This window comes from Pelecanus crispus, chromosome 8, assembly GCF_030463565.1.
Source record: "Pelecanus crispus isolate bPelCri1 chromosome 8, bPelCri1.pri, whole genome shotgun sequence".
Taxonomy (NCBI): Eukaryota; Metazoa; Chordata; class Aves; order Pelecaniformes; family Pelecanidae; genus Pelecanus; species Pelecanus crispus.
Window position 1 is genome coordinate 8,589,948 of NC_134650.1, and position 11,431 is coordinate 8,601,378.

The 11,431-nt window shown below is 45.1% G+C and overlaps 1 protein-coding gene across 2 annotated transcripts; it reads left to right on the top strand.

The window, feature by feature from the left end:
- Nucleotides 1-885: 885 nt before the first annotated feature.
- CNOT8 (CCR4-NOT transcription complex subunit 8) lies at nucleotides 886-10,194 on the top strand. Of its 2 annotated transcripts, none has more exons than XM_075715111.1 (7): nucleotides 886-905; nucleotides 1,859-2,058; nucleotides 4,370-4,563; nucleotides 6,023-6,184; nucleotides 7,644-7,788; nucleotides 8,472-8,582; nucleotides 8,899-10,194. In XM_075715111.1, the coding sequence occupies exons 2-7, from the start codon at nucleotides 1,891-1,893 to the stop codon at nucleotides 9,046-9,048; spliced, it is 930 nt and encodes a 309-aa protein (XP_075571226.1). In that variant the 5' UTR covers nucleotides 886-905; nucleotides 1,859-1,890; the 3' UTR covers nucleotides 9,049-10,194. The 2 variants fall into 2 exon arrangements, with proteins under 2 accessions (XP_075571226.1, XP_075571225.1); XM_075715110.1 differs by lacking the exon at nucleotides 886-905 and adding an exon at nucleotides 982-1,013.
- Nucleotides 10,195-11,431: the final 1,237 nt, after the last annotated feature.

An 11,431-nucleotide genomic window follows, 5' to 3' on the forward strand; every position in this document is an offset into this window, starting at 1 on the left:
GCATTTCTGGAACAGAAGTCAGCCTAAAAGTTTGCAGACATAGTAGGCGCTTGAACAATGACTTCTAAGCTTCTGCAGGAAGAGGGAGAATTTCCCCAACTAACGAGCTTGGTACGCACTAGAATGCATGAGCAACACATGCGGGGACAGCAGCCTTTTGCCCTCACGGCCTTGAAAAATACACCCTCAGCCCGCTCCGCCCATGGCCGGGCCGCGCAGCAAAGGCCTGCGAGCCCGCGGGGGGGCTCCCGCCTCGCAGCAGCCCGGGCCTGACGCAGGCCGCAGCCTGAGGGTCTCTGCTGTGACCCGCTCGTTTCCCTTTGGTGAGGGAGGGGCGGGCGCTGTATCTTTTGGGGACGTTCAAACAGGGCCTGGCACTGCCCCTGTCCCAGGCCACCTGGCTGCGCGGTTGCCGGGGGGCTGCGCACGCCGCCGTGCCGTCAGCCCAGCGAGCCTACGGCCGGCCGGCCGGCCGCCCCCGGGCCCCTCTTCCCTCAGGGACAGGAGGGCCCGGAACACCCTTATCCCTCCCCCCCCCGCCCGTGGACTTTGGACTCGCCCGCCGCGCCCGGAGCGGGGAGCCCGGGCGAGCCCATTGGCCGCACTGGAAGGGGGGGGAGAAACATGAGGCATCACTAGGCCACGCGCTCCGCGCAGGCGCACTCCGCGCCGAGCCCCGCGTGGCGCTCCGCCTCCCCCGCCCCCTCCCTCTCCCCTCCCCTCCGCGGGAGCGCGCGCTGCCGCGAGGCAGGCGCGCGCGGCAACGCACCCCCCCTGCCGCGCGCCCCGGCGGCTTCGCCGTTCTCTCTCGCGAGAGCACAGCGGCCACCCGGAAGTCCCGCCCCTCCCGGAGGCCGCATCGCGCCTGCGCGGCGGCGAGCGGCCCGGCCCCGGCTTCCGGGCAGGTAGCGTGGGGGCGGGGAAGGCGATGGGGAGCGCCGGAGCAGAGGAGTGGCGGGGGGGAGAGAGGGCAGGAGCGGCCGGGCGGCCCGCCTCCCGCGGCGCGAGAGCAGGTGCGGGCGGGGCGGCCCCGGGCGCTGGGCGGGAGCGGCACCGGCGGCGGCGGGGGGACGCGGCCCTCCGCTTCCCGACCGAGCTGAGCCGCGTCCGGGCGGCCCCGGCCCTGCGGGGGGGCCGTGCCGTGCCGTGCCGTGCCGTGCCGTGCCGTGCCGTGGCGGGCCCGGCCCTGAGGCGGCGGGGCCTTTGTCGGCGCGCTGAGGGAGGGGGCCCCACCGCGGCGGTTGGGTTGAGCCCCTGCGAGCGCCGCAGGCAGCCCCGGGTAAGTGGGCGCGCAGGGCCCGGCCGGTGGCTGCAGGAACCTGGGGTCGTTTTGCCGGTGGTGTCGCCGGGAACGGTAAACAGCCGGTGATGTATCCGAGGCGTAGCGCTGCCGCGGCTGCCGTCAGTACCAGCTGAAGTACCTCACCTCAGTGTTCCCCCAGTTACATCAGAGCCGCTCACGTCTATAAATGTAGTCTCTAAAGCATTCTCTTACTGTTTTTAAAAGCTACCGCAACAGCTGGATATTAAATGTGAGGATTCCCTGCTCGTACATCTTGCGCCCAAAGTGTCACAGCTTACGCCAGGAGAAGAAGACAGACAGGCAGAACGGTTGTTTCTGTAAATAACTGGACTGTTAATTGCGCATCCACTCTTGTAACCTGAACAGCTGGTCTAGATTTTCTTCTCACTCAGCATGTTTACAGGAAGTGATAAAAGCAAGAAAAAACTTGGTGTAAACTTTAAACGGGCTATTTGAGGCCGAAAATGGAAGCGTGACTGACACCAACAGAGCATTCATTCTTTTATGTCAATCTTTCATCATATAAAGCATTATTTATTTGTCTGTTTAACGCAGCACACCGATAAGATCGCACGGCTTGCAATTCTATGCCGTCATCTGAATTCAACATCAGCTGTCTTTACTCTGGTCGCTGCAAGATGCCAGCAGCCCTTGCAGAGAACAGCCAGGTTATCTGTGAAGTATGGGCGAACAATCTGGAAGAAGAGATGAGGAAAATTCGAGAGATTGTTCTAAGTTACAGCTACATTGCGATGGTAAATACTTTATACATGATGTAATTGCCTTTAGTCAAGGGATTTTTTTGGGTAGGGGAATAAGTTGATTCTTGAGTGAGAAATGATTTCCCCCTATCCCCAGTCAAACTGAGCTAGAAGTGGTGAAAAATTAGAAAGCAGTTCAGTAGAAGCTTTCCTGACTTTAATATGAGTAGTGTTGAGTATGGATTGAATGAAAGATGGGGAAGAGAGAGACCACGTTAAAAACCTGAATTTATTTAATATTTAGCTATTCATCATGTATTCGTTTGTGCAACAGAAAAAATGAAATTGGTCAGATATACTGGGTTTAAATCTTTGTAATGTAATTGGGTTTAAGTCTTCGTTTTCCACCAGTGTATTTGTCCTTTGACTGTCTTTCTCCGTTTGTTCATGGAAGATGCCATGGTCCTGTAGGACAAAAGGCATGCAAGTGACAACTAGTCAGCTGGGCTGCCTCCTTTTTAACGAGGTCAGATGTTGATTCTCAGGGAAGAAAAATATTCTGGCTGTAGGTATGACAGTGTGTTCAGAAAGCTTTGTTTAAGAAGACCAGAATCTCCTCCAGGTGGGAGGAATCTCTTCCTGCTCTTAAAAGCTTCTATCTGCTTGGCAGGAGCCAGTTAGTTACATAAATAACTGGTTTTAGTTAGGATCCTGTAAGTTGTGCCGACTTTGCTTAGCAATGCTAAACTTCAAGATATGAAAAGCCCTTAGTAAAAGCGTGGCATCAAAACACATGCCCCTGCAGAATGTGTAGTATTTCAGCGTAGAACGCAGTTGTGTAAGTAAGTACGGTTTTTTGTTATCATGTGTCAATGGGAAATGAGCTTGCTTGCTTCTGTTTGATTTCATTGAAAGTGTGCTTAGCACCTATTTTAGTGGCTGCGCTTTAAGAGTGGACACAAAAAGATCTTGGGCAAGGGAGAAATTTTCTCGGATACACAGCACTGGATTCTTCATGGACGTTTTTGCATATGCTCTAGTCAGTAGAAGTTACATGACCTGATCTAAGAGAAAAATAGTCTACAAGTCTGGGTTTCAGCAAAGATAGCACACAATCCCTAGCCAAGTAAAATGTTTTTTCATCTAATAGGTGGTTGCTCTGCTGTTAAGGTCTGTTTTGATTGGCAGGAGTTTTCGTTAATGTAGGCATTGGCTGTTCCTCAAAAATGGTGAAGGTTATCACTGTCTGGAATATTGAATGAAGATGGTCATAGTCCATTTTAGTAGATTTAGGGAAAACAAGAGAGAGTCCTTTGCGAGAGGGAGATGTTTAGATTATACAGTAGTGCATATTGGATGCCTTTGTAACATTTTTGTTTTGGAATAAAACAAAACTGCTAGAATGGATACCTGTAATAATGAATGAATGCAATACTTTACAAGTTGTGTAGGGTTTTTTTTTTTTTAGTATCTGACTTGTAGCAGTTTAAAATCTGTACAAATATGGAAAAGGAGGAGGAAAAAAAAGTTATTTTTACAGAATTCACAGAATGCAGTGCTGAGACCTGCAAGTGTGGAACTGAACAGGCTCCTAGATTGAGGGATTGAGAGCAGCCCTGCGGTGAAGGACTTGGGGGTATTGGTGGATGAAAAGCTGGACATGAACCAACAATGTGCACTTGCAGCCCAGAAAGCCAACCATATCCTGGGCTGCATCAGAAGCAGCATGGCCAGCAGGTCGAGGGAGGGGATTCTGCCCCTCTGCTCCGCTCCGGGCAGACCCCACCTGCAGCCCTGCGCCCAGCTCTGGGGCCCTCAGCACAGGAAGGACATGGACCTGCTGGAGCGGGTCCGGAGGAGGCCACAGAAATGATCCGAGGGCTGGAGCCCCTCTGCTCCGAGGCCAGGCTGGGGGAGCTGGGGGTGTTCAGCCTGGAGAAGGGAAGGCTGCGGGGAGACCTGAGTGCGGCCTTCAGTGCTTAAAGGGGGCCTACAGGAAGGGTGGGGACAAGCTTTTTAGCAAGGCCTGCTGTGACAGGCCAAGGAGTAATGGATTTAAACTAAAGGAGGATAGATTTAGACTGGATATATGGAAGAAATTTTTTACAATGAGGGTGGTGAGGCACTGGCACAGGTTGCCCAGAGAGGCAGTGGAGGCCCCATCCCTGGGAACGTGCCAGGTCAGGTTGGACGGGGCTCTGAGCAACCTGATCTGGTTAAAGCTGTCCCTGTCACTGCAGGGGTGTTGGGCTAGATGATCTCTAAAGGTCCCTTCCAACCCAAAGCATTCTATGATTCTAGCAGAGTAACAATAATGACTTCTAATAGACTAAGCGGTGAAATAAGATTTTCCCTTCTCTCCTAGGACACAGAGTTTCCTGGAGTTGTTGTAAGGCCAATTGGTGAATTCCGCAGTTCCATAGACTATCAATATCAGCTTCTTCGGTGTAACGTTGACCTTCTGAAAATTATCCAGCTGGGTCTGACTTTCACAAATGAGAAAGGAGAATATCCGTCCGGCATCAACACCTGGCAGTTTAACTTTAAATTCAACCTTACGTGAGTCTCCTGAGCTAGGGAATAATTGCCTATTCTCTTCTGCTGAAGTGATGCTTTCCTTTGGCAAATGCAGGTGTCTGTATGTTCATCATCAGTGGCTGGTTCTGAACAATAAAAATTCAGATTCTAACACAGATTATGTGGGAACCTATTTTGGCCTGACAGGAGTTTGCCATATTTCTGGAAGTCAACCCATACTAAAATCCTATCCTTAATAGCCTTTCCCATGATAAATAGCCTATCCCCAATAATTGTATGTGCCTTAAACTTTTTTTCTGCAACAATGTATAGTCTTAAGCTTTACACATTTTATATATATATACACATAAAAATCCATCTCTTTCTGCTAAATATAAATGGATGTGCTGTTTTCAGCAAAAAGGAAAATACATCTTTACAGATCCATGCTAAAATATAAACTGGGATCTATAAAAATGGTGTAATTGTCACACCTGTTCAGGAGAATGAGTCTTGTTAAATGGAGTGTGGCAGTTGTTCTTGTCTCCTCCATACTGCAATACCCTGGGTTACCATTGAAACAAGTTTCATTATCCGTTCCCCCGTAATTGTAAAGACAAACTCAGCATAATTGCCGCTAAAGCTGCCTGGAAATAAAGAGAGGGTTTATTTGGCAAAAACACCTTTATAGGAAATCAGTCAGTATTTTTATGGAACACATTACAACAATTCATAGCTAGCATGTGCAGATCGTACAGTTCTTGAACCCAAAAGTTGCAACATTTACTTCCACAAATTTGTGAGCCTCTTAGAAATGTTGAAATCAGAGTGAAGTAGTTTTCACGGTGTGATCACTTCATTTGACTCAGTTACCGTATTTAGCATGAATTTTGCTGTTTTGTCATGTCCTCCCCTGCCCCCCCCCCCAAATGAAACAAACTAGTATAGAAGTCAGGTTTCTGCTCAGCTCTCCAGCGAGTGTATCATCACTCATCCCTGTCCTCCTTCCTTAGTCAAGTATTATGCAATTTTGTTTACTCCCAGAGATGGAACTGGAGATGATGATATGGTGGTATGTGCTGTGAAGTGAAAAGGAAGAACGTAGACAGGAATGATGCTCAGTGCTTTAGAGTTGCACATCTTCCTATCTGGGAGGACTCCCCTTTTCTCTGTGCTGCCATCGGCGGTGCTTCTGTTTGCCTTGCACAAGTGATGTTTTTCAAAACGTCCTATAGTTCTGTTGAGGTGGATTCTTTGGAATTCGCACTAGCAACAGAATTATTAACTAGTTACGATTGCAGAATAGCTTGTTGTGGATGTAGGAAGCTGCAGTAGTGGCATTAAAACTTATTCAATTTGAATATTTTAGAGAGGCAAATGTAGAACCCAGAGATTGCCTACTGATCACTCCAGTTTTTGAAATACAGTGTGGGGGGAATTTTCCTAAAATGAGCTTCTGACTTGTTAGTACCTTGAGTGCAAAGCTGTTTTTCTCCTTCAGCGAGGACATGTACTCTCAGGATTCCATAGACCTCCTCGCCAGCTCTGGGCTGCAGTTCCAGAAGCACGAAGAAGAAGGGATCGATACCCTGCATTTTGCTGAGTTGCTTATGACATCTGGGGTCGTCCTTAGTGACAGTGTGAAATGGCTGTCCTTCCACAGGTAGGTCCGAGATGGTCAGTGATGCTGTGAAGTGAGAAATCTCTTTTTGATTGAAATACTGCTGCTTGTGTCCATGGAGACTGACACAGATTTTAAGGAGAAGAGCTAGCAGCTCTGCAGTTCTTAGAGGAAGCTTAAAGATATAAAGGCCAAGTTTAAGAAGTAAGAACACTTGGGGCACTTCATTTTGTACTAGCATTTGCTGTGGTCTGAATTTTGTGTATGCCTTTCTTGCAAATCCTTTCGCTGTTACAGTCTTCCTCTATGGAAGAAGTTATTAACAAGTTGAAATGTGATTTCTAGACTTACTAACTTGTGTGCATTGTAAAGGTTTTTGTTTCTTCTTCCTTACAATACTGGTGGTGTTCTCAACTTGCATCTTGTGTTTATGTAGAGGAAGAAATCTCTGTAGTTGTCTTTCTTGTAGCAATTCAAGCTTTGATTACAAAGCCCCTCTGGTCCTTGATATCACAAGTGAAAGGACTTGAGGGAGGAGGAGGTAGTGGCAACAGATACTTACAGAGTTTCTTGCTTTTCTGTATTGCCCATAGCTACAGAAACTTGCAGTGTTGGGAAGTATGTTCTTCCCAACAGCTTAGCTGTTCTGCAAGAGGTTAGCGGAGGCACCCAGGGAGCATTCAGAAGTCCTACATTGGCATAGATGATCCTCATCATCTGGACCCTGATCATCAGGATCATAAAGGGCAACGAAGCTGGTGAAGGGTCTGGAGAAGAAATCTTATGAGGAGCAGCTGAGGGAACTGGGGTTGTTTAGTCTGGAAAAGAGGAGGCTGAGGGGAGACCTTATTGCTCTTTACAGCTACATGAAAGGAGGTTGTAGTGAGGTGGGTGTTGGTCTCTTCTCCCAAGTAGTTAGCAATAGGACGAGAGGAAATGGGCTCAAGCTGCGTCAGGGGAGGTTTAGATTGGATATTAGGAAAAATTTCTTTACTGAAAGAGTGGTCAAGCATTGGAACAGGCTGCCCAGAGAGGTGGTGGAGTCACCATCCCTGGAGGGGTTCAAAAAGCCTGTGGACATGGCACTTTGGGACATGGTTTAGTGGGCATGGTGGTGTTGGGTTGATGTTTGGACTGATGATCTTAGAGGTCCTTTCCAACCTTAATGATTCCTAGTTTTACTTTCATTAAAAAATATTCCAGCCACCAAGCCAGGAAACATGAAATGAATTATTACTCTCCCCTTAATTGGCTTAGTGGTGGACTTGGTAATGTTAGGTTAATGGTTGGACTTGATGATCTTAAAGGTATTTTCCAGCCTAAACATTTCTATGATTCTAGGATGAATTCTGGCTCTGATCCAGAGGACTTTTATGAATGTCAGAAAATGTTAACGTTTGAAAGCTCCAGCATTTAAAACTCTTGTGAAAAATGAGATATTGGTACCGACCGAGTATAGGTGTTGCCTGCTTATCTGGTTTCTGTTTGTTTTTGTTTTAAGTGGTTATGACTTTGGCTACATGGTGAAGCTGTTGACAGATTCCAGGTTACCAGAAGAGGAACACGAATTTTTCCATATCTTGAACCTTTTCTTCCCATCTATCTATGATGTAAAGTACTTAATGAAGAGCTGCAAAAACCTCAAGGTACTTGTATCTCCCCAGCAAGCAACTGATGGATGGGCATCAACACTGTAAATGTACAGTAAGCCAAATGACAGAACTGCTGCATATATCAAGTCTTAGAACTGGAAAGTGTATAAAAGCTTATAGTCACATATAAGCACCTATGACTAAGTTTATATCCAATAGGTACTGCCTCCCCAGTTTTAGACTTACCAATATGTATATTATGTAGGGGACATTCCTATAAACTTCCAGTTTGTGTATCAGTAATTTCAGAGGCTAGCTATAACTCAGCATGCTTATCTTCCCTACGCAAGGTAGAGTATTTCTTCTTACATGAACTATTACATGATTTGATTAACTGGTAGACAGTCTGAGGGTTGAAAGTAATTTATGTACTCAATCACAGCCTTGTTTGAGGAAGGGGAGGGAGAGGTCCATCATTTGTAACCTGTGAATGTGCTCTCACACATCTCAAGTCTCTGCAGTAGGAAAGCAAGGTACCTAAATTTGAGAAGAGTATTTATGTGTTCTTGAACAGTATTTAGCATCGTGTTTCACTCACAGCTGGTGTGTGTGTGTGTACTGTTGAAATCTGCATTGATTCATCGTAGCTAGTGTTTGCCCTTGTGTTTTGGAGAGGCGTGGCAATGTTGCTAAGAGGTGGATCTTCCAAAATAAAATCTGTTCTGTTCTCATTGCAGGGTGGCCTTCAAGAAGTGGCAGATCAGCTGGATTTACAGCGAATTGGACGACAACACCAGGCAGGATCAGACTCTCTTCTCACGGGAATGGCATTCTTCAGAATGAAAGAGGTACTGCAGTAGTATTCTTTATGGTTCTTCTTTCTCCAGTTCTATCCATAAATGTCAACATGCACAATGTGTTTTTTGTTTTGGGGGTTTTTTTGAGCCTTGTGGCCATCACACTTAAAACTGTCAGTAACTGGAATTGTTGATATTGGTACATACTTCTTCTGTTTACTCCTCTTTCGTGCGCTTATTTTAAATCCCACACTGCATCTTAGAGGTGTCTGACTTCAAATGAGCTGTTTAATTAACATTAGGTCCTTTCTGATTTAGAGGCACAATTAAACAAAACCTGTTTCTTCCCTTTTTTTTAAATCTGCAGTTGTTTTTTGAGGATACAATTGATGATGCAAAGTATTGTGGGCGGCTGTATGGCCTTGGCACAGGAGTGGCTCAGAAACAAAATGAAGATGTGGACTCGGCCCAAGAGAAAATGAGCATTTTGGCTATTATCAACAACATGCAGCCATGATAAGCAGTACCCCTCAGCAGAACATGGTTACCATATTGGCAGCTGCTGTCCTCAACCATTTTCCCTGATAGTGTCTCAAACAAAAGGCATCTACAGTATACAGCCTGCAGAAGGCCTGCAGTTTTGCTGAAGAGCTGCATCTTCATTTGAAACCCAGAGAATTGACTGAATTCCTAATGCCAGCATTTGTGGTTTGCCATCTTTTTAATACCAAGGGCAAAAGACAGAACCTACTGTGTATACCTCTGTTTTTTTCCTCTTTATACTGTACAGAATCTGCAAGGAAGACTTAACGGTAGAAGATTCAGTAGAGCTAAGGGTCTGGAAATCTAGTGAAGATGGACACAGACATGCACACAAATTTGTAAATTGTGCTTTATAAAGCTTATTTTAAAACTTCTGCATGTTGTGAGGGTGACTGCTTCACCTCATGTTTTGCTTATTTTATCTTCGTGTAGTCTGTGGAAATTGCTCCCTTTGATCACTGCAGAGGTTTGGGAATGGATGACATTAAAAATGATCCTTGCAGCTAAAAATATTCAGAGATTTGCTTTAACAACAATGGGAATGGATATTACTGGAGCTGATTTGATCAGCTCTCCATGGTTTCTAATTCTGTATGGTACAGGTTTGACCCATACTGATCCTCAGCTTAGTTCTTATGGGCATTAATAAACCATTCTGGAAATAGGTTGAGAGACCTAAAGTTCACCTTTGACAGGGGATTGGACCAATACTCTACTCTGACTTCAGTTTTCTTCAACTTAACCTACAAATTTTATTCTTCTCCTTGCAACACAAGTAGTTCAGCAGATGGAGAAATACTTCCTCTTCTCCCCCACTTCTCCAGCCCCTAATTTTACTATATGCTTAACAACAGACAAAACAGCTCCATTTCTCTTCATTATAAACCTCTGAAAAGTAGTTAGAGGATGGAAGAACAACTTGAGATTGACTTTTTTTTTTACAAAATGAGCTATTCTATAGTATTTTTTTTTCAACAGCTCTGTAATGACATTTCTTAAAAAAAAAAAGAAAAAAACCCTTTTAGACATGGCAAACTTAAACTTTTAAGACTTTGTCTTGCATTTTAAACAAGCGTAAACAATCCATTATTAGGAGTTGAGGTTTACAGCTGGTATTTAAAATGCTTGTAAATACTACTTGTTTTTAATTTTTGTAAAATAAATTTTTTTAAACCAGGCCTTGTTTTGGATTTTCCATCAAGTACTAAAATTCCCAAAGTTCAGGCTTTGGAATCTGTATCAGAGCATACATGCTCAAAGATGCTCAAGTTTCTTTCTTCTTTTACCATTCATGATGTGCTACTGGGGTAGTTCTTAGTTAAAATCTGCTTTTGAGCTTGTACAGTAACTGATTGTAAGCTTAAGATCTCTTTGGGGGACTTTTATTCTTTTTCTGCTTGTCTCTCAGCACAGCCAGCAGTATTGTGGTGTATTCTTTCAGTGCAGCATAGCCACTTAAAGTGACAAATCCATTCCGCTCATCTGTCCTGTGTGAAGTTTTCCTGCTCCATCTAAACTCCAATGGTTCGTGCTCAAAGCATAGGAGGACTGTTTGGTTAAGCACTAGCTCCCCCTCCTGGTTTTTCAAGTACTTTGTATAAAATTTAGCAAGATCAAGTTACTGGCAACGGTTTACCAGATTAACACATACACAGAAGTATCTCCTTTTAGTATAAACCCTGGCTTTCACCTACTGCTCTTCAAATTTTTCTAAGGCTTTACTCAGCTTGGAGCAGGAAATCTTATCAGTATCAAGTTGTGGCTGGAAGAATTTGGAACAGCTCTTGATATAAAAAAAAATCCATCCCTCCTACTTTTAAAAAACTTTCTAAATTCATGACCCCCCCACCCTACCGTGAACTTTTCTGCTGCATTTAAAAACTTGTCTAGAAGTTACTAAGATGCTATGTTCATTAAGGCTTATGCAGCCTTGTTCTTCTCTTCAGGAGTTAGTTTTTCAGGTAAGCTTTAAGACTGGTCAAAACGTTGCATGTTCAAGGCTCCAGAATCAAGGATTGGTTTTGGCACTTCCAGAATAGCAGCTTTTCTGGAGAACTTGATAGTACCTCACATTTACCATCACTGTAGCAAAAAGCAGTTTGTTCAGCCATGAATGTTGCCAAAAGCAGGGACTTTTCTTAACCTGGAGAAATCCCTTGTCTCTTGCTAGTCATGCTGGAAACAAATACAAAAGTTCTTACCCGCCCTTTTATATTGTACAGGTGGCTTCACCATGCACAGCTAAGTCATAGCACACACTTGTTTTATCTACTGAGTTTGATTTATGTAGTATGTTTAACAAAAAAACCCCAGGCTTATTTTTAATGCATTTGCCCTTGATTGATACTGATTTCTAT

Coding starts and splice junctions, on each gene's coding strand:
- CNOT8 (XM_075715111.1), top strand. CDS start 1,891: ATGCCGTCATCTGAATTCAACATCAGCTGTCTTTACTCTGGTCGCTGC. Junction 2,059..4,369: donor GTTACAGCTACATTGCGATG/GTAAATACTTTA, acceptor CTTCTCTCCTAG/GACACAGAGTTTCCTGGAGT. Junction 7,789..8,471: donor AGAGCTGCAAAAACCTCAAG/GTACTTGTATCT, acceptor TTCTCATTGCAG/GGTGGCCTTCAAGAAGTGGC.